This window comes from Salvelinus alpinus, chromosome 37 (assembly GCF_045679555.1).
Source record: "Salvelinus alpinus chromosome 37, SLU_Salpinus.1, whole genome shotgun sequence".
In the NCBI taxonomy this organism is placed as follows: domain Eukaryota; kingdom Metazoa; phylum Chordata; class Actinopteri; order Salmoniformes; family Salmonidae; genus Salvelinus; species Salvelinus alpinus.
In genome coordinates, this window is record NC_092122.1 from 5,604,049 (window position 1) to 5,627,026 (window position 22,978).

A 22,978-nucleotide genomic window follows, 5' to 3' on the forward strand; every position below is an offset into this window, starting at 1 on the left:
GGGGAGAGAGAGAGAGAGAGAGAGAGAGAGAGAGAGAGAGAGAGAGAGAGAGAGAGAGAGAGAGAGAGAGAGAGAGAGAGAGAGAGAGAGAGAGAGAGAGAGAGAGAGAGAGAGAGAGAGAGAGAGAGAGAGAGAGAGAGAGAGAGAGAGAGAGAGAGAGAGAGAGAGAGAGAGAGAGAGAGAGAGAGAGAGAGAGAGTGTCAGCGCTGTGCCTCCTCTTCTCCACAGAGGGGATATCAAACAACCTCGGGCTATATTCCTCAGCCTCAGTTCTCTCACGGTGGAGAAAGAAAAAAAAGAAAGCCTCCTCTTTTATGTCCTTAAGTTTTGTTGCATTTCAGACAGGTCTTAGGAGTAGGTGTGCTGCTGCTACTGCTGCTGAGAGGGACGAGGAATACAAATGTTAGATGCCTTTGACTGGGGAAACAGGGGTTATTGTGGGGGGCATTAGGTTGTTTCGTGTGAGCCTGGCTCTTTTGACAAGGACATCGGAGAAGACACTGAAAGAGGCCTGTGGGTTGAGCTGAATGAACTCCAGAGCCAGTGAAGTTGCTGACACACGTCACTCTTTTATTACAGTATAATACTGCCTAATAAATCTCCCATTCTTTTAATACTTTTAACATTGCCAGCGTGGGCCATCCTTTAACAAGCCAATGTAAATTAGCTGTGCAACTGACCACATTATTGAGTTTTTGAAGAAAGGTATTTTATTATCGTACCATCTACAGCGTGCCGATTACACCTTGAAGTACTCTTGGGTTTTTTACCACACCAGCAGATTGTGCTCGGGGCCATAAAGTGTGTGTGTGTGTTTGCTCAGGCAAGGTGCGTGGGGTGAGTTGGGATGCGTAGGCCCTACTTAAGGCATTTTGGCTGGACCTAGAGCAGAGAGCATTGGAAAAGAGAACATTGCTCTGCCTGCAGTCTCTATATTTATAAAATAAATCAGCTCGATACACAAAGATGAAATAGTGTTTTAATGTGAAACCCGACACATACTGTAGTAGTTGAATGACTCACTCACAGTCCCATGGTGCTGACTCACTGCTTTAGTCCATTTCCACGTTGGAGCATGTCTATTTCTCTGCTCTAAAAATACACGAGAAACATGAACATGTGTAGGGGGAAAAGACAATGTTTTTCATACGACATTTACCGAACACAACATGCAAATGATATGGCGTGTCTTTGTTTTAACCCTGCTGTCATAGTGTAGAGTGGCTACCTCACACACAGTATATAAATACATACGTACGTTAGGTTATTTATAGTCACACCCAAGGACATTATCTGCAGGGATATTTTCTATATCATCTATCACATCAGCATAATTATGAGGGGGAAGCATTTCCTTTAATGTGTTTATGAAGGGCAATGGGTTTAATTTACACAGACGAGAACGCTCGCTCGCTGTCTGCTTGCCTTGCCTGCTGCTGGTAAATAAAATAATAATAAATATGTATTTTTTTGGGGGGGTGGGCATTATCAGGGGTATAACAATATAATGAGCAGCCTGGCTGGCTGGAGCTTTCCAGGTTGTTCTTTTCTTAATGGGCTTTTCCCAAAACACCCTCCACCTGTGCCGTCTTAAAGAGAGCTTCAGTGAACCTGCTGGAGCCCAAACCCCGGCTTGAAGAATACATCAACCATCTGAGTTGCCGCTATGTGAGCAAGCTCCTACCGCGCTGTAGCCAAGATTCATGCGGGCTGTAGGCACGTAGCTAAATGTCAAACTCTGTCACCGAGCTTAAAACGTTTTTCCTTCGAAAATAAGACGCTGTCCAGCTGATCTGTTATTTCTCATACGCTTTCACATCCGCGCCGTGCTGCACTTACTATGAGGTGTGACATGGGGTTTGTTTGCTTTACTGTGACTTTGAGTTAATGATGAATTAGACTGTGGTGTGTCTCCATGAAACATAGAGATATTCATATAGAACTGCCAGGGAACGCTTCTTGGTTATTTATCATGTCTATAGGCTTGAAGCAAACGCTATAAGACAGGGCGTTGAAGAGAAAGTTCCCATCTAGTTTTTAAACTAGACCTGTTCATTATTGAGTCTAACTACACAGGACTACAACATCCATCTAGTGAACAAGTGACTGATAAAATAGTTCCTAGTGGGATTTGAAGATTAGAACTTTCTAGTTACAAGTAGTCGTTAACTACAATACAATCACAAGTTCACCACAAATAGTCTGACTGATGAGCAGATCAGTTTTTGTCATGTTCCCAGTAAAACCGTTTATTATGTGAAATTCACTCAATAAATTCTGCTGCCCTTTTAGGCCCTTTTCCCCAGCAAAGGGGACGTCTAAAAGGTCACCATTTGCAGAATATTTGCAGAATTCTTTGATAAACATGGTCCGGGAAGGAATAAATCATTCAAATGATAAACATAGTACCACCCCGAAAACCGATTTATAGCTTTTAATTTGATAGACACTGAGTGTAAAAAACATTAGGAACACCTGCTCTTTCCATGACATAGACTGACCAGGTGAATCCAGGTGAAAGCTATGATCCCTTATTGATGTCACCTGTTAAATCCACTTCAATCAGTGTAGATGAAGGGGAGGAGGTATGGTAGGTAGTAGGTGCCAAAGGACATCCAGCCAACTTGACACAACTGTGGAGTCGAGATGGGCCAGCATCCCTGTTGAATACTGACCAGTTGAATCTAGGTGACATCAGTCAGTGTAGATGAAGGGGAGGAGGCAGATTAAAGAAGGATTTTTAAGCCTTGAGACAATCGAGACATGTATTGTGTGTGTGTGTGCCATTCAGAGGGTTAATGGGCAAGACTAAAGATTTAAGTGTCTTTGAACGGGGTATGGTAGGTAGTAGGTGCCAGGCGCACCGGGTTTGTGTCAAGAACTGCAACGCTGCTGGGTTTTTCACAGCATCCCCGTGGAACGCTTTCGACACCTTGTAGAGTCCATGTCTCGACGAATTGAGGCTTTTCTGAGGACAAAAGGGGGTGCATCTCAATATTAGGAAGGTGTTCCTAATGTTTTGTGCACTGTGTACATTTTTTACGCCATGGCAGTAGGGGAGAGTGGGGTATTTTGAGCCATTTTTTACATTCAGCATCACTATGTCAAGGGAAATATAGTATTCTTCTAACAAAGATTTCTACATATATTTCAGGATGTTGTGTATCCCTGGAAATAATGAGAATTCATGTAAACATAACAGTTTTGAAAACATAACTTGTCGAAAAAAAGTGGTCTCTTGGCACATCTAACCCCGGATATTGGGTAAGTTGAGCCGCCTTGGGGTAAGTGGGTGTGTCCTGTGATAGTGGGTGATTGTGGGTGATTGTGCTGGTAGGTCAAAGTTTAATTCATGGAATAAGGGTGTGTGTGGTACATTGTATATCTTAAATGTATGCCTACATTTAAATATAGATCTCTCTATTCAATATCACTTACCCTTCCATTGCTTGACCAGTGGTCTGGGACTGGGATGTTGTTTAGAAGTACTAGTTCGTAGGAAAGTTCTCTGCATTTGAAGCCCATGAAACTGGACCACGAGATTCGTGATTATGTGTTAAGCAAGCGCAGACTCCATGTCGTCAGATAAGAACTTCTGTGCCTCTGCTACTCTATCATAGCCTCTCTTTCATATAGGTACATGTTCGTTGTTTTTTTTGTTGTTGTCAATATACCTCTTGTCATTCAGTCAAATTTTTCGTCCCTTGCTGCTGCTCGAATGGACTTCTTCCTTGGCTGCTCTTTCAAGAACCTCAAGGGGGCTAGACCCCTGCTTGTTTTATGTTTGTATACACGATGCATGATGATATCTGCTCTATAACAATAAAAATGGACTATCGTGAGTTCATATGCATGACACATTGCAAAGATACTATGCATATTATGCATAAAACTGACTAAATGTAATCAATATTTGTATAGGGTATGGTGGCCTTTGTCTCAACTTACCCCAAGAGAACATTTTGACTATATTGATTCTAACATGATTCATTTTGTATATGGTTTAGAAACAAGGGGTGGCTCAACTAACACTTTGGCTCAGTTTACCCCATTCTCCCCTATCAGTCATGCACCACAAAAAAAAAGTGACTGCCATTCACCCCATTGAGAGTTTTATTATGAACTGTGTGTGTGTGTGTGTGTGTGTGTGTGTGTGTGTGTGTGTGTGTGTGTGTGTGTGTGTGTGTGTGTGTGTGTGTGTGTGTGTTCAGTCCCCTGAGGTCAACTCTGAAGGGCTGAGCATGGGTGGTAAAAGTGCGAAGCCAGCTTAAGGACAACTTCCTTCACAATTTATTCATCCCTGGAAATGGAGTTGGCTCCTTTCTGAAAGCTAGGGGGATGATGGCCGCTGAAGCCTTTACAAAGTAAGGGCACTTTAGAAGTCAAGAACTTCTCATTATGAGAAGCTTAAGGATGTTTTACATGATTAATTCCAGGAGTTATTAGAAAACTGTAACTACTTAATAACTGCATGTTATGATACAATGGCACCAAAGGGATAGCAACGCCTCCTAAATGTCTCTAGGACCTGATGCACAGAGAGTATGGGAATCCAGATCATCTGTTCCGAACCACTGATAAACCATACAGTAATGGAGCTTCTGAACTTCAGGACTCCGACAGGCGAGATACATCTCATTCTCCAAGGTGAGGGATAACCTCTCCGACCCAGCAGGAACATCCGTTTGTAGAACAATGTGTTCAAACTCCCCTGGGACTCAGTCCGAGCGCGAGCTCTAATAGGTACAGATATCCATTTTCTTCCTGCACCCTCATCTCATTTCCCTCCTTATTGCTTCAAGACTCCCTGGAAGAGAGGGTCGAAGAAAGGACAGACGTGTGAATTCAGCCAACCAGACGCGGGATGCTGCGAGCGCCGTGCCTGGATCTCCGACGCTATTGGCTGTTCTCTGGAGAGCCGGGGTTGTTCCGAAATTAATGAGTGTTGAGCAGAAAGCACCATGTCTCTGTGACAGCTGATCGAGGGGGAGATGCGCCGTTAACCACCGTGGAAAAGGACACGGGGGATAGAGGCTCTTCTACCAACCCATCAGCTCTCTCTCTGCTTGTGGACTTTCCGTTTTCTGATAGGGAACAACACTGGGAAGAAGGAAAACCTGGAGCTGGTATCTCTCCAACTGCGTAAAAATAAGAAGCTGCCGTCTAGGCTTTTCTGTGTTGCGCGCTTTCTCTCCTCCGTCTCTGGAACAGTGCGCTAGATGAGGATATAGGGAATACATATCGGTCGATGAAGATGACCATTGCGGGTGAGTTCCCCACTTTCTCCAATATGTATGCAGTCATCTAGAGAGCGTATTCCATATCGCCACTGTTGCACTACGTATTTCCAAGAAGTTAACGGGAAATATCTGATTTGGGGAAAGGCTTTGACGACACAGTAAATACTAGTATAACGAGAAAGGTGTTGCTAAGCTATATAAAACAGTATGTATCAAAAAGGTTACCGTTATGTTTTACTGCAAATGTAACAATCGGACATGCATGACAGCTTGGAAGGCTACTAATGATTGTTCTCGAACCTTCAGACGCAGGAAAGCTTTTGCGCAACTATGCAGAATGTGCTTTATAATGGAAATGGATTATGAATGAAATCACACCAAAAAGATACGACGTCGAATAAATATATATATATATATATATATATATATTTGTTAAGCAGGTGGAGTTGTGCGTATATTTATGCTATGATGTGCGTCCTGTTGCTGATGCATTTAGAGAGCGCGCACACAAGGCACGTCTAGAAACCCTCAGAATGGTGGCTAACTCTCCCTCCCCTCTCGCTTTGCTCTCCGTTGAATCATCCTGTTGCTATCAAAGATAACTCGTTCTCAGTAGCTACCTGCCACGAAATAACTAATAGGCCTATCCCGGGGCTGTACGCAACACACACAACACACACGCAAACCCACACACTCCCACGATGCATCGTGCATCAGATCCATTCGCTTCAGCACCATTTCTGCACGTTGCATCCGGAGCTTTTGCGTAATTAACCCTGTCACGGCGAGACATCATAGGTGCAGAGCATAGTCCACATTGAACACAATCACTCAACCACATATCTGCGGAGCGTGACCTCCTACACCTTGCAGGATTTGGAGAGAGAAGCAGCGAGTCTCTATTCCTTTAACTGCATTGGGGCGTTTCTCTCTCTCTCTCGCTCTCTCTCTCTCTCTCTCTCTCCAAACTATAACCTCTCCAACGCTCATGGAATATTCCAATGAGAGGTCAACATGTAAGGTTTACTATAATGTATCCTATATACGAGGTACAGTTGTCCATTGACAGCGTTTACCTTGTTGCTGGAGCAGTGAGTCAGTCTACCTTGTTGCTTCTGAACACCAATGGAGTTTATACTGAACATGGGCACAATGGGTCCAGAACCCCCCTCTTCCAGACAGAAGCCAAACCAACAGTTATTTAATATGAAATGATATAGCATTGCTCAATGCTCACCATGAAACCTAACCACCATTTTAGCATTGTAATGTGCCTCTGATGGAGACCATCTTCATCCTGTGGTGAGAAAATGTAACACAATTAATATGTAGCCTAGTCTACTGTACAATACATACAGTACTGTTTACCTTACATTTTGATGTTGTCATCAGAGCTCCGTGTAAGTTTATAGATGGGTTGGTTGTTTAGCAACAAGGGGGAAACCAGACGGGGTTGGCTTAGACTGTTAACAACATTTAAACTACATTTAGTCTCCAAATGTTCATTGGAAACATAAATACATTTGTACAATGAGCACTTGTTGTCTCTCAAATACATCATCACAGTTTTTTTTGTGTTGCAGAATCTTTGCCATATTAGCATAGATATGACATCAGTCCAAACACCTCAAAACAAGACATGAGTCAATAAAAAGATACAACGAGCTGAAACGAGCCACGTACAATTCCCCACACGGCAGCTTCTTGTCATTGTTGCTAGCTTTCTGACCAGTAAGAATCATAGCAACACTCTCCTTCATCCACGTCGAATGCGCGCGCATCATTTTTGCAACGTTGTCAGCCAACCCATCTATATTCCCCTTCTCTTTAAATTAGTATTTCTATTCACTTTACTGAGTTCATCTGTAATGCTATGTGTTTAGCCTGGGATTTTAAGAGTCAGAGCCCTAAACATGTAATGGCTTCTCCTTCTCAGGTTGCAAAAAAAATCCTCAAGTCAAATGGTGATTTCATTTAGTTCAAAATACATCATTGCTTTTTTCCCCCCAACAACTTTTTTTCCCCAACAACTCTTTTTTCCCAAATACTCTTTTTTTTCCCAACAACTCTTTTTCCCCCCCAACAACTGTTTTTTTCCCAACAACTCTATTTTCCCAACAACTCTATTTTCCCAACAACTCTATTTTCCCAACAACTCTATTTTCCCAACAACTCTATTTTCCCAACAACTCTATTTTCCCAACAACTCTATTTTCCCAACAACTCTTGCAGTAGAGTACAGTGTTATCAGGTCTATTGATCAAGTTAGGGCTACATTACATTGGGCCTATATGAAACAGGATTTAAATAGGTTTCTCTCATACAATAGCCTAATACAGTGATGTGTGCCAGCGTGTGGGTGTATGTATTTAGAGGAGAATTTACATGTACCCCGAGTACAATTTTCTAGGCTATCTATCTATGAAGAGGAGCAAAGATGTGTGGGTTTAACTCTCAGTCCTATACTCAATGTCAAAATACACTGCGTCTTATGACTTGTTAGTTGCATAATGATGTATTACAAGAAGCCCCTGGTTTGATTCTGATACCTGAATACACAGCATGTAAACAGTGGTGCAGACAGACAGCTAGAGGGGAAGAGTTCAGAGCATTCAAGCAGTATAGTATAGTAACAGTATAGTAACAGCCCAACATAGCTGATAGCCTTCTGTTTACAAACAGATTTGGGTTGGGAACACATGAAGAAAAGCACATATAAATTCAAAATCAAAGTATTGTTGTTTACCTGCATCAATGACATTTCAGATTTTCTAATCAAGTCTGAAAAGGTTGTTGAGATGTAGCGATACCCTTTCATCCGTTGAAAGGTAACTCCTAAAGTCTCAGGGAATATAGATTTTAATCAGAGAAGGGAACATGATAAGAGGGACATATGCAAATAGCATTTTCAAATAGAGGAGAGACATCTGAGGATTGCTGCTGTGCTGTCGAATGTGTTCCGTAATATTCAAGATTAATATGTATAGCCATGGATACACTAATGAGAAGCTATTGCTTAGGAGTGATACGATACCACTGAGACTGAATGGGCTAAAACCCTGGCAGACGCGCAATCGTGAGCTACCCAGACAGAGTGATGGATTTATGGAGACACAGACACATGCATCATAGACTTACACACGCACGCAGACACACACGCGTACAGTGGACATGCATGCACGCGCACGGAAACACACTGACACACACTCCCCTGGGTATGTACTGGATAGTCAAGCTAATATTTTACATTTGGCTCTGAACTCCAGCATGTTGGATTTGTGATTAAATGTTTCATATGAGGCAATCGTACAAAATGTACAGAGTTATTTGAGGGTATTTTCATAAATATCAGTAATAAGAAATGAAATAACTTTACGTATCTAGTCCCCCCCGTTTGAAGAAGTCACAAGTATTTGGAAAAATTCAGTTAAAGCGTGTTACATTTGTCAAAGGTTTAGTATTTGGTCCCATATGCATAGCATGCAATGACTAATACAACATCAAGTGTATGGTATTGAAACTGCGCTTGTCCATCTTAGATATTGTAGCGGACACAAGTCAATCATTACGGGTCCATTCACTCACAATAACCAATAACCAATAGCCAAAAGATGTGCCTCTACAAACGTGTTGGTTGCATTTGCAGTTCGTTTTGGTTGTTTGTTTTGCCCAATAGGAACTGAATGGTGAATGTATCGTGTCATTTTGGAGTACATTTTATTGTAAATAAAAATAGGTGATCCTGAACACTTCTACATTAATGTGGATGCTACCATGATTATAGATAATCATGAAGGAATCATGACTAATGATGCTCATACCCGCAAAATCATCAATAACGATCATACCCCCCCCCCAAAAAAATGCTAACCTCCTCTGTTTTGATAATGGTGAGAGGTTAGAGGGTTTTGTTGTAGCCTCTGAAGGGCATCTCCATCATCTTTATTAATGACTCATTCATCATTTTTCAAAACCGTGGCATTATCGGGATTCAGCAAGAAGTGTTCAGAAACGTCTTATCTACTCACTTAGAAAGAAAATGACTCCAGTCATCATTCACCATTCAGTTGCTATTGGCCGAAACGTAACCCTAAACACAACCAAAACAAACTGCAAATGCATCCACGTTTGTAGAGTCACAAGCTTGATGTAGTGTAAGACACATGGGACCAAATACTAAACTTTCCACTACTTCGATACACTATAAGTGAATTTGTCCAAATACTTATGACTTCTTCACATGGGGGGGGGGGACTAAAAACATAAAGTACTTTCATTTGTAAATGGTATAACAGATATGTATGAAAATACCCTCAAATTAAAGGTGACATTCTATACTGTCGCCTCAAATCAAAACATTTGATTTGAAATCCAACATGCTGGAGTATATACATTTGTATTTTGAGCTTGACTGTCCAAATACATATGGAGGGCGGTGAATGTGCACTGTTACTACACAACATCAGTGAAGACAGACCTCTAGTGAGCCAATTCAGACCTGATATAGCAAACCGTCTTGCATTTCTAGGTGCCTATGCAGGCCTGTTCTGAGCCCAGGTGAATGGAAACAATAGTTACCTTCGAATAACCAGAGCCATTAAATCATAGTAAAGAAGGCCTCGCTGAAATGAAAAGCATTTCAGTGGCGTGTAAAGATTGATTCTGTCTGCTGAAGGAAACACAGTCCCTGCAGGCTCGTGGCCTCTTGACCAGATAAATATATATTATTTATATAAATATAGATAGCTGTGCATCTATCTCCAAGGGAGGAAACATGCCACATTTGCACCTGCAGATTCAATTTCCTCCCGGCTTGGAGTGATATCGCTGCCTCCTTTCATTCTGGTTAACAACTACAAGGAGAATTATGTAGATGAGTGACCTTTATTTAACTAGGCAAGTCAGTTAAGAACAAATTCTTATTTACAATGACGGCCTACCAAAAGGCCTCCTGCAGGGACGGGGGCTGGGATTAAAAAATATATATATATATTATATATATATGACAAAACACACATCACGACAAGAGAGACAACACAACACTACATAAAGAGAGACCTAAGACAACAACATAGCAAGGCAGCAACACATGATAGCACAGCATGGTAGCATTAGATTTCATTAGGGAGATAAATAAGTGTGTGGCGTGTTCACCATGTTTTTCACCTTGTCAATGTCTGACTTAGCGTGATTATAAAAGGATGCCTTATTCTGTCATTCAGATGGGCTAACTTCCCTGTGCACATGTGCTTATACACGTGCACGTGTGTGCGCCTTGGCATGCATGTGTCCGTTCGTGTGTGGTCTGTAGTTGCCTGTAGGCGAATGTTTGTGTGCATGTGACTTTGTGTGTGTGCTCTCTGTTCTCCCTTACTCAGCCCAAGGGCACTGGCTGTAGAGCAAGAGAGGCACGAGGCTGAGCTAGGCTGAGCTCAGACCCGGGGTGTCCTGTGGTTAATTTGGAACATTGATTCCACATTAACTGTTAACTCGCTGCTGATTTGCGGCCATGCAAGAGCAGGTGTAAGGGGAAACATTTTCCCCTTCTCACACCACCACACAAAACGTAATCACGCACACACACTGCATAGTAGCCAGCGTTTAATGGACTCTCCCCTGACCTTAGAAAAAAAGTGTAATGGCAAATCAATGAGGTGAAGGGCAGGGGAAGGGACAAGTAGCTCACAAAGCCACCCACCAAGCGACTTATCCATGCAGCACTTAGCCAGCCAGGCAGACAAGCATGGAGACTGGGAGGGAATCAGGCAGGCAGGCAAACAGGCAGGTCAGGGAGACACAATGCCTTTCCTCTATTGGAGATAGTGATGCTAATGGGTTGAATGGAGAAGAGGGGAGGAGCGGAGACGGAGAGGAGAGGAACCCACTATGGGGGTTTCATCTGGGGAAGAGAAGAATGAGAGAAAGCAGGATGAGAAGAGAGAAGGACATGGGCGTTATAGAGAATGGCAAGAGCAGGAGAGAGAGAGAGAGGGTCAGAGTGAGAGGGAGAGTGAGAGAGAGAGAGAGGAGGGGGAGAAGAATCACGGAAATTAGGATGAGAAGAAAAGGAAATGGGTGATATAGAGAAAGGGGAGAGCAGGAGAGAGAGAGAGAGGAGGGGGGAGAAGAAACACAAAGTAGGATGAGAAGAGAGAAGGGAAGGGAGATATTAGAGAGAGAGAGGGAGAGGGAGAGGAAGAGAGAGAGGGAGGAGGGGTGAAGAGAGAGCCTTTGAGGATTATAACCAATGGATCAGAATTCCTGTGAACCATTTCTTAAATACACAGGCCATTTCTCCTTCAAAAAGGAGGCAATTCCTCTGATGCCCTACTTTCCAGTTACGTATGACCTTTATGTCGGGGAAACAGTTTTAGCCCTGCCAGGGTAATGTCTACCTTTCAGCAGATATCATACTTCCTTGTTACCGGCTAAACGGTATAGGCTACATAATCACATCCCTGAGGGCCAATATGTTCCCTTTCAACACCTACGATAGATGCAGTACATCCACTGTTTCCTTTTGGGGAATCTACTGTACATTCAGGGAGTTTTTCTAACCCATGATCAGAACAGAATGTGATGTTTTTTTCATACATAAGACAGTACCTTTCGTTTCTTACAACATATCAACTAGCGACTGCACACTGCTAACATAATGATCTCTATTGATCTCTATATTCCTCACCTCTCGATCCCAGCCTAATTTGACCACGTTTCTAATGCCGTTGAGAAATATACATTTAATCAACATTTTGTTAATCTAATGCAACATCCCCGTTCTACCTCCATACTAATAAATGCATTGGCATAAACAAGTGACGGGTACGTGTTCCAAAGTAATCCTCTCCAGATCCCCCCCCCTCATCTCCACTCGACCCCAGCCGGGCTCCCCCAGACTAGGAATTCACTTAAAACAAGCAGTTAGCCACAAAACGAACAGTGCAGGCTGGCTGCTTGAGGATGAGCTGAGCCACACGGATGAGTTACCGTCACAGAGTCAGGACGGAATTCTTCCGTTTCTCTATGTTCACTGCATACCTCGGTCTGAGACGGCCATCGTTGAAGTCATTTGTGGTGATGTGAAAATGAGGGGTGTTGTACAAAACAAAGTAGTCCGTTATTAGATCATCTCTAACCAATCAGAGTATCAAAGCCAATTAAGAATTCTCCAAAATGCTGCTTTAACCAACTCATCGGTTTCTAGGACCAATCAGAACAGTTGGAATGTGTTTGTGTTCTAGAAATCATTGGGGATGTACCCTGATCCAGACTCATTAAGGAGAAGAAACGGCATGTCTCTCGGCATGGTGTATGGCAGTGGTCGCCAAGGCATTGACAAGGCATTCCTAGTCGATCACCAAACATTTCTGTGAAAAACTACAACGATAAAGCCTTGCGTTCCTATTTTCTGTATTAGGTTCACACTGTTGTTGGTAGGTGCAGTTGATTCAGCAGCCCTAGCGACTAGATAGATATATATGTATCTAGTCCACTCATTTGAAGGCGTCATAAATATTTGGACAAATGTATTTATAGTGTATTACATTTAGTCAAAAGTTTAGTATTTGGTACCCATTTGTGGATTAGATACATAAAGTGCCTTCATTTCTAAATGGTAAAACAGATACTGTATGTATGAAAATACCCTCAAATTAAAGGTGAGAATTCTGTTCTGTCACCTCATATAAAACACTTGTTCTCAAATCCAAAATGCTGTAGCGAAGAGCCAAATTAAAAGTTTTAGTACATAGGCCACTGGCCTGGACACATTGGAAGGAGTAGCGACAAATCCAGATTTCTATTTCGCCGTATCGTTCTGTTGATGCTGCACTGCATCAGGACTCTGATTAGGAACATCCGTCTTATAATTCCATTTGGCTCCCGTATTAACCGCATTCCTCTTTGTCTGAGAACCGCGAGGCGTTATGCAAGTTATTGCCACTTAACGCCAAACAAGCTCCAGTTCTCCCTCCTCCCCTCTTTGTGCCTTGGAACTCTTGTTTTCACCTAAGCTTAAATGGGTTAAGGCTGATTTCCCTCATCGGTCTTGGGCTAAGGTGTTTAATGCCATTACGACTTCCTCAGGTCACTGGAGGTTAATGTGATGGTATTGATACCCTGGCAGTCATTTTTTACTCGATATTTTCCCTATTGCTTCCTGTTGACTACTGGTAATTGAACAGTGTGTTGTGGGGGAAATGAACTCTATTGTGGGGGGAAATTAATTCTGTATTGAAAGGGGGGAACACCAGCTTGACCTGATTTCACACTGACATGTTAGTTCAAGTGCTGTAAACACTTTAATTCGGGTCTACCGACAGTAGTTAAGTGTGCGAGCCCTTTGCCACACACGCCGTTGCAGGCTATGCTGTGTGTAGTTTACAGGAGCTAGAGGATATTCTTACCTTACACAGTGCGGTAGCATTTCCAGCATGTCTGCTTTCTCACGTTTGGATTATAAGGCTAGGAGACTGAATACCGCTGAGTAGGCTATTTAAACCTAGCGATTGATTTCGTATCGTCGTCTCGTTTACACTATTTTCTTATGAAGCAGGCATTGTCCTAAACGTTTACGATACTGTAGCCTAGCTTGAAGGTTCTGTCGGGGTCACCTCCAGTTCCCCATCTCTCTGACCCCAGACGAATGTCTCTTAATGTTCTGTTGAGTAGTAGAGCAGCAGAGCACGGAGACAGTCTCCTCACCGTTGGGTCTTGAATTAAACATTAATAAGTGGACTCACTTAACATTATTAAGTTACAGACGTAATGTTGAAGTAATTCATGTATTTAGGTTTCTAATACGAAAGTGGTCACCATCAGCATAAAAGCAGAGAGCATGGGCGGTGAATTAGGTTCCGTTTAGAAGGGATGTCTGAACATTTCTAAGCGTATTGTTGATAAAGCAGTATCACAAAAGAGCGCAATACCAATAACACTCATCTCTCAACATTCTGTGTGATGTTTCAATTCATTTATTAAATAGGATGCTCAATGCACACTCATACAAAATAAAATATGGCATCTCTAAAGTACTGGTACTCGGGTAGTTTAACCTTGTCCAAAAGTGAAGGGTAAACACCTTTATTATTTATGATTATGTGTGGAGGGAAAAGCAATAGCGCTGCAGTGTGTGGAATCATTCTAGCCCTCTTGTCATTACACAATGGGAGAGGCTAAGAAAATATTATGCATGGCGTGAACACAACCAGAAAGAAATTGTAGGGCAAAACTTCAATTTTCATGAATCTAGTTGTGATTCTCATAACTCAAATTGACTCACACATGAGTAAGTACTGGGCAACGCTGTTATGTTATCCAGGCACACCACACCATTTGAATCCACCTCTAACCACAAAATAATCATCCAATAGGCTACACGTCATGTGTAGGAGGGATTTTAAGAACTGACATTAAATGGATATGAAAATAGCCCTTTGTTCCGCTGTACAATCAACACCTCAGTACTTTAGGCTACCTTACTAACCGTTCCAACATCCGGATGCCATATCACCTTGCCAAATCTGAAGGAATCCAGGAAGAAAGTAACGTTCCATTTAATGTATTGTGTGGCGGCAACTTCTGTTGTCTTTTCTTTTTTTACAGACCCCAGATTCCTCGTTCTGACTGTATTTTCAAGCCTCCATTTTGTGGCCGCTGTGAAGGGGCCCGGTTGACTCACAAAGATATTGATCACCCAATGGAAGTCAAATCCAAATAATGTCTTATTTAGCCAATTAGCAGGCAGGGTGGGTGACTAACAGCATAGCAACGCAGCAGACCCTAAGAGATCCAACAATGGCTACCCGCTGTGATGGAACATGCAGTGGATGCAGTAACGTTTAGCCCAGACACATTAAGGTGTCTCTAATTGTGATTAGTAAACACAGGAAAAAGAGGAAGCAGGGGGTGAAAACCTAAAACACCGTAGAAGAACATTACAGTTGAAGATTTAGCACAGAGCTATACAATGAGAGTCAATGCTTCCCGAGGGAAAGCGAGGGTAACCATGTTTTTCAGATTGCTCTGGGTATACCACTTATTAAAGTGCCAGGTGCCCCCCACCTTCTCTCGCCGCTCTTCCACCCTCACCCTCGTCCTACCTCATCCAAAACCACATCCTCAGCCACACACTCCAACAGTGGACAGTGTTTTGCCATTGGGGCTGACTGCGGTGTTTTTGTAGCACCGTTCGGACTTGCTCATCTCCATCGGCGTCTCGGAGCACTGGGGTGGAAACAGAAATGAGGATGATGGAATGTCTCTGGTGCAGTGCACCCCTCTTCTCTCTCCCGTTCCCCCTATATTTCTCTATTTCTCCCTTTCCCTTTTTCTTCTCTTCGTCTTGTGGCTCTGTCTGGCGTTTTGTTGCTCTGCAGCCCAGGTTATGACAGGCACCATCAAACCCATTTGTTCAGTGAAAAGTGTTCATGTATGACAAATGACAAAGAGCAGCGGCCTAACTGTAGAGAGGGAAGCAAAGAGAGGAAACCATATACAGAAATGCAGCAATATTTTGTGAAAGTGCATGCTGATAAATATTCCTTTTCATAGCGTGAAGTGTTCATGAGTACTTATAAATGAAAGTTGTACTTTTTACTTAATTTGCTTCATGTTTTTCCCATAGGTATTTTCCCTAGTGATAAACATGATGTATAGAAAAGTATGTGGACACCCCTTCAAATGAGTGGATTCGGCAATTTCAGACACATCCGTTGCTGACAGGTGTATAAAATCGAGCACACGGCCATGCAATCTCCATAGACAAACATTGGCAGTAGAATGACCTTACTGAAGAGTTCAGTGACTTTCAACGTGGTACTGTTATAGGATGCAACCTTTCCAACAAGTCAGTTCGTCAAATTTCTGCCATGCAGAGCTGCCTCAGTCAACTGTGCTGTTATTGTGAAGTGGAAACGTCTAGGAGCAACAACGGCTCAACAGCGACATGGTAGGCCACACAAGCTCACAGAACGGGACCGCTGAGTGCTGAAGCACGTAGCTCGTAAAAGTAATCTGTCCTCGGTTGCAACACTCACTACTGAGTTACAAACTGCCTCTGGAGCTTCATGAAATGGGTTTCCATGGCTGAGCAGCCGCGCACAAGCCTAAGATCAACATGCGCAATGCCAAGTGTTGGCTGGACTGGTGTATAGCTTGCCGCCATTAGACTCTGGAGCAGTGGAAACACGTTCTCTGGAGTGATGAATCACGCTTCACCATCTGGTAGTCCGGCGGGCGAATCTGAGTTTGGCGGATGCCAGGAGAACACTACCTGCCCTAATGCATAGTGCCAACTGTAATGTTTGGTGGAGGAGGAATAATGGTCTGGGCTGTTTTTCATGGTACGGGCTAAGCCCCTTAGTTCCAGTGAAGGGAAATCTTAACGCTACAACATACAATGACATTCTAGAGGATTCTGTGCTTCCAACTTTGTGGCAACAGTTTGGGGAAGGCCCTTTCCTCTTTCAGCATGACAACGCCCCCATGCACAAAGTGAGGTCCATATACAGACATGGTTTATAGAGATTGGTGTGGAAGAACTGCACAGAGCCCTGACCTCAACCCCATCGTACACCTTTGGGATGAATTGGAACGCAGACTGCGAGCCAGGCCTAATCGCCCAACATCAGTGGTAGTTAGCAACTTTTTTGAAAATGCAAACAGACATAAAAATGGTATCCACGAGTTCATCTGACTCTTAATAAAGGGCTACATTGCCAAAATCCTGAAGTATCCCTTTAAGCCTATGCAAGCTGCCATTTAAGTATTTAATAAAGACGTCTCACTTTAACTCTAAAGGCACTCAATCCTCCTCAATGTATCCTTTAATGCTATATCAGGAGGGCACAGAAATGACCCTAAATGATATGCAATAGGTCAAGCAGATCTAAATCCATGCTGATGTGTCTTGAAGGGCCATGCAATGTAAATGTCAACACACATCCATGTGCCTCTATAACAAATGTCAATATGCCTAAATCCCCTTTTGTATAATGCACCCAGGTTTTCTGTCATGGTATTTACAGTTTGTTCCCCCCTCTTCTTTTACAGGTGGGAATGGACTCATTTTAACAATGCTGGGAGCTAGTAACGACGTCGAGAGATGGATGTGATTCATCTTCAAAAGAAAGCAGAGCGTTAATGGAGGCTAAACCAGATGTGCTTAGCAGGACCGTAGCTTCCTGAGGTATATTGTTCATCGTCATCTACTTGGGCCTGCACAACCGAAGTCTTGACCCCAACCCGTATGCCCAGGAGGGAAAATTGAGCGGCCACACCAGCACAACCACAACAAAACAAAAGCCCCCTGGGATACCCTCCCTACCAGTGGGGGGTAGTCAGTCGCTATAGCAACACATGATTAATTATTTGTGAAGTTAACGGCTCAGACCACTTAATCTACAAAGACCAATTACTTACTGGAGGGAATCGGGCCAATATGAAGGACGTGTCATTTGTGGATCGTTTCTTCGTGGGCCTTGCCATGACTGCCTTTGTTCTGGCCTCTGAGGAGAGAGTCGATTGCCCTCAGCTATGTGTGTGTGAGATCAGACCCTGGTTCTCTCCCAGCTCTGTCTACATGGAGGCCCCAATTGTTGACTGTAATGACTTGGGACTTTTCACTCTGCCTGGGAGATTACCAACGGACACACACGTGCTATTGCTGCAGACCAACAACATTGCAAAGATTGAGAAACCTTTGGATTACCTGGCCAACATCACAGAGATTGACTTGTCGCAAAACAACTTATCTTCAATGAGTGACATCCACCTCGGGCGGCTGCCTCAGCTGCTGTCCTTACACATGGAGGAGAACTGGATACGCCAGCTCCCAGATAGCTGCCTGGCAGAGCTGGCCAACCTTCAGGAGCTTTACATGAACCACAATCTGATCTCATCCATCTCCCCCACAGCGTTCCAGGGCCTCCACAATCTCCTCCGGCTCCACCTCAACTCCAACAAGCTGCAGACGATCAGTAGTGAGTGGTTCGACACCATGCCCAATCTGGAAATACTCATGATTGGGGAGAATCCGATCACCTCCGTTCAAGACATGAACTTCAAGCCCCTTCGTAATCTCAGGAGTCTAGTTCTGACCAGGATGAACCTATCGCAGTTACCCGACGGCGCTCTATCTGGCCTCGACAACTTGGAGAGCATCTCGTTCTACGACAACACCTTCCCCGAAGTTCCCCACGCAGCTCTGCGGAACGTAAAGAACCTCAAGTTTCTGGATCTTAACAAGAATCCCATCGGGAGGATACAGAGGGGAGATTTCGCGGACATGCTCCACCTCAAAGAGCTGGGCATTAACAGCATGCCGGAACTGGTCTCTATCGACAGCTTTGCCCTCAACAACCTCCCCGAACTGACTAAGATCGAGGCCACCAACAACCCCAAGCTCTCCTACATCCACCCCAATGCTTTCTACAAACTGCCCAGGCTGGAGACGTTGATGCTGAATGGGAACGCGCTTAGCGCCCTACACAGGATTACTGTGGAGTCCCTCCCCAACCTGCGGGAGGTGAGCATGCACAGCAACCCCATCCGCTGCGACTGTGTGGTCCGCTGGATGAACATGAACAAGACCAACATACGCTTCATGGAACCGGATTCTCTCTTCTGTGTGGAGCCTCCCGAGTACGAGGGCCAGCATGTGCGGCAGGTCCACTTCAGGGAGATGACAGAGATCTGTCTGCCTCTCATCTCCCCTGAAAGCATGCCAGGGCACGTTAGCGTTGACAACGGGAGTTCTGTGTCGCTCCACTGCCGGGCCTTTGCCGAACCTGAACCGGACATCTACTGGATCACGCCTTCCGGTACCAGGGTCCTGCCCAATACCGTTTCAGATAAGTACTACATGCACCCAGAGGGAACATTTGACATCTACGACGTAACAGAGAACGAGGCTGGGCTGTACACCTGCGTTGCCCACAATCTAGTCGGTGCAGACCTGAAGTCAGTCTCTGTGGAGGTGGATGGATACTTCCCTCGACCTGCCAACGGCTCTTTGGACGTCAACATCAAATCAGTGCAGACCAACTCGGTCCTGGTGGCCTGGAAAGCCGCCCATGGCGGTCTGGCTCCTAACATAAAGTGGTACATGGCTTCCGACCCCAACAACCCGACCATGGCGTTCTCAGCACGCGTACCGTCTGATGTGAAAGTGTACAATCTCACACATCTGACTCCCGCCACCCAGTACAAGGTGTGTGTGGACATCCGCAGCATCCTCTACAAACACGACACCAAATGTGTCAATGTCACCACAAAGGGATTAGAGCTGGCGGCCAAGGACACTGAAAAGTGGCACACGGCAGTAATTGCTGTCTTTGGTGTGCTTCTCGCTGTGATTTCAGTGGCCTGTCTGCTTATTTATGTGTCTCTGAGGAACCACCACCTTTGTGGGGATTTAAGGAAATGCCGCTCCAAAGTGTCCCTGACGCCGGTGGCTGGCCTGCACTCTCCTTTTACGAGGCTGTGGGTCTCAGGGAACGGACTGCCAACTGCAGTGGAAGTGAAACCCACAGTCATAAATGTATCTGACAATGCCTTTTAAAGAACTATACCCCCGTGGAGCTTACCACACAACCGCAAAGAATGGACAAGGTGTATTAAAAGGAGGAAGCCTGCAGTTGAACTGTTTTAAAATGTGCATCTGCATCCTTTAAGCTTTGACTCTGACATTCTTGCAAAATATACACCATCATTGAATTGAGGAGTAACCGGTAGGAGGGAGACAGACCACTCTCTCGGTTACAACATAGTATCTGACGTGGCGGCTCCATAACAATTGCTTTATCAAGCTAACATCACCAGGGAGATTGTTTTCCCAGCTAAAACACACAGTTCGACATCCCTGGGTTCTTCACAGAGTACAGATAGAATCAGAGAAGAGGAGGACGATGGTGTTCTCTCTCCTTGTAATTGACTGTTAAATGTGTTAAGAATAGTGGGACGCTCCTTGTGGTCCCCAAGCAATAGCGTCTGTGCTGTGCAACATCCATAGGCGAGCTAGAGATGACAACTGTCTATAACGGAAGAACTATGTAGTAGAATAGACAATAATAATGACTATGGTGTCAAACGTTTGATGAATATACCCTTTTTTCTATTTAGAAAGAGAGGATTTGTGTTTTTTTCATGGATAAATTGTTATATATTCTATCCGCTAATGTAAACCTAAATCCTCTGGTGTAATATCTGGACAGTAAACTGGTGTGATATTAATAATGGCAGAAACAAATTACTCTCATAATAACAACATCATCATGCTAAATAAAATGATACTGCGTGTGGGTACAGTATATAGAGAGGGCAGTTAAGAAATGGTTGTTTGCAAGTGTTTGAAGAAGAACCTAAGAGTCTTGACGAAGGCAGACGTTGAGATGATGGTGAGTTCATGGTGTGAATGTTGCTGTCTCTGACATCTCCCAGAGAGGAATGATTGTGGTTTCCCACTGGGCAAAAACTGGTTAAGTCAACATTGTTTCCACATAATTTCAACAACAAAAAATGTAATGTGATAACGTCGAATCAACGTGGAAAACTGATTGGGTTTGAAAAATGGCATCAACATAAGGGTATTTTGTCCTTTCCCCCCTAATTTTTAACCTAAATACAATGACATGGTGGAATTTTTTGTTGATTTCACATTTAATTCACATTAGTTGATAACTCAACCAAATGAAAATCAAAACTAGACGTTGAACTGGCGTCAGTGCTCAGTGGGTTGTTATGCCCCGGTAAGTGCCTACTACAAGAACTACACAAGAAGTACACAGGAAGTACACAAGAACTACCACAGAGAAATAACAAGGCCATGTCATATGTTCAGACTCACAAGCTAATCTCAAGTACTTTTAGTGAAAATACATTCTTAGTATTTTTGGCATATAAACATTTTAAAAACGTTGCGTTCTTGCTTTGGGTGTAAAGTTATTAAAGCCATTTTTATATTGACTGTACTGTCTGTGATGTCTGGGCACAATTGGGACTGAGATAAGAATCTGTGCTAAGAAAAAATAAATAAACGTCAACGTTTCTTTGCAATCATAGGGTTCCTCCCTCTCTCCCCTTTCTTCAGAGTACTGAAAGAATTGTATTATCACTCAACATGATAATCATCACAGTGGACTTGATGAAAACACTATACAGCCTTGTGATGTGACATTTCCTGCAACCTTTTGTGTTCCTGACCTTTATATTGCCAGGAAACCTTGATAATGATCACACAGCATTTCATATAAGAGCAAAAATGCCTGTTGTAACACAATGTGAATTATTATATGAGTTTGTATGTATTTTAGCCTACATTGTTATTCCCAGATACAGCCTCATTAACTGGCTCATTAGGAACATGTTCATTCTTTAGATAGAGGTCCATGGTCTGAAAAAGCCCAGCAAGGTCAGTAACACAGTCATGTAGAGAACCAGAGCGGAAAGACACAATGTCCCGAAGACAACGATCTGCAAGGGAAGTCTGCCGGTTAAAGCTCGGTCCAAAGCAGTCGAAATCGGGAAATCGCATTATATTTGTTTCATTAAGGATCCGATGCTGGAGCCCCGAACATAAAAATACCATGACATGATGAATGTTTGTCAGGGGCAGAGTGACATGGAGGATTTATCAGACACGACCCGCCTCATACATCACTGCAGCCTTCAGCACCATGGACAGGGCTTTTAGAGCTCAGCCATTTGTCACAGACAAAGGGAGCTAAAATATGTCCAGAGCCCCTCCGCTCAGGTAGTGGCTCAGGTCAGACTGAGCTGAACCTTGACAGTCTGCCCCCGTCTGACGCACACAGAGACACACACAGACTGTGCATACATGCACACAAGCAAGCAAGCAAGCACACATACACATACACACACACCCACACCTTGTGATATCTTTACCCTGAAGACATCATGAGGTGCTACTGTGGGTAAAATCTGTGTGCTCTATGTGCCCACAAGGAGAACAGTGTGTTCTTAGAAGAACAAACAGCTCGTGGGGTATTGTTCTTTTTTATCACGAACCCATGATTTGATTACATCCTTGGATGAACAAGCTCAAGACTTATCCACAAATTCGTTTCTCCCCTCTGTCTACACCTCTCTCTCTCTCTCTCTCTCTCTCTCTCTCTCTCTCTCTCTCTCTCTCTCTCTCTCTCTCTCTCTCTCTCTCTCTCTCTCTCTCTCTCTCTCTCTCTCTCTCTCTCTCTCTCTCTCTCTCTCTCTCTCTCTCTCTCTCTCTCTCTCTCTCTCTCTCTCTCTCTCTCTCTCTCTCCCACACTCACACACACACACACACACACACACACACACACACACACACACACACACACAGCGGGTATGAACTCAGGTGATAGCCTTTTCCCTGTAATTGTACATTCCCAGCCAACTTATATGAGAGACATCGGGATTTAACTTAAATCCTACATGAAAAGAGCCAGTGAGGTGCAGCCATTTAATCCACAGAGGGCGTAAAAAGAAAGAGAGAGTTTCTGATGAATCTTCAAATATTTTCTTTGAATCACTTTCTACTATTATTTAAAAAAATCCCCATCTGCAATGCTGAGATATTAAAGCATTATCTCTGTGCACATTGGTTTTATTATCTATGTGTATATTAAGGTGTTTCTGCCAGTTATACAGTTCCATTTAATTATGCAAGGATCATCACCACCAACGTCAAACTCCATGGTGGTGGACGCTATTATTAACGCGTTCTTATGTTATAAAACAAATGT

The 22,978-nt window shown here is 43.6% G+C and overlaps 1 protein-coding gene across 1 annotated transcript; it reads left to right on the forward strand.

Annotated features, from left to right (window-relative positions):
* The first annotated feature begins 4,636 nt into the window (after positions 1-4,636).
* On the forward strand, positions 4,637-21,296 carry LOC139565761 (leucine-rich repeat neuronal protein 3-like). The gene is made up of 2 exons (XM_071386298.1): positions 4,637-5,267; positions 17,292-21,296. Exon 2 carries the CDS (start codon positions 17,680-17,682, stop codon positions 19,798-19,800), a length of 2,121 nt encoding a protein of 706 aa, XP_071242399.1. The 5' UTR covers positions 4,637-5,267; positions 17,292-17,679; the 3' UTR covers positions 19,801-21,296.
* The last annotated feature ends 1,682 nt before the right edge of the window (positions 21,297-22,978 follow it).

Excerpts from the sequence above, each read along its gene's own strand:
- LOC139565761 (XM_071386298.1), top strand. The coding sequence starts at position 17,680 with ATGAAGGACGTGTCATTTGTGGATCGTTTCTTCGTGGGCCTTGCCATG.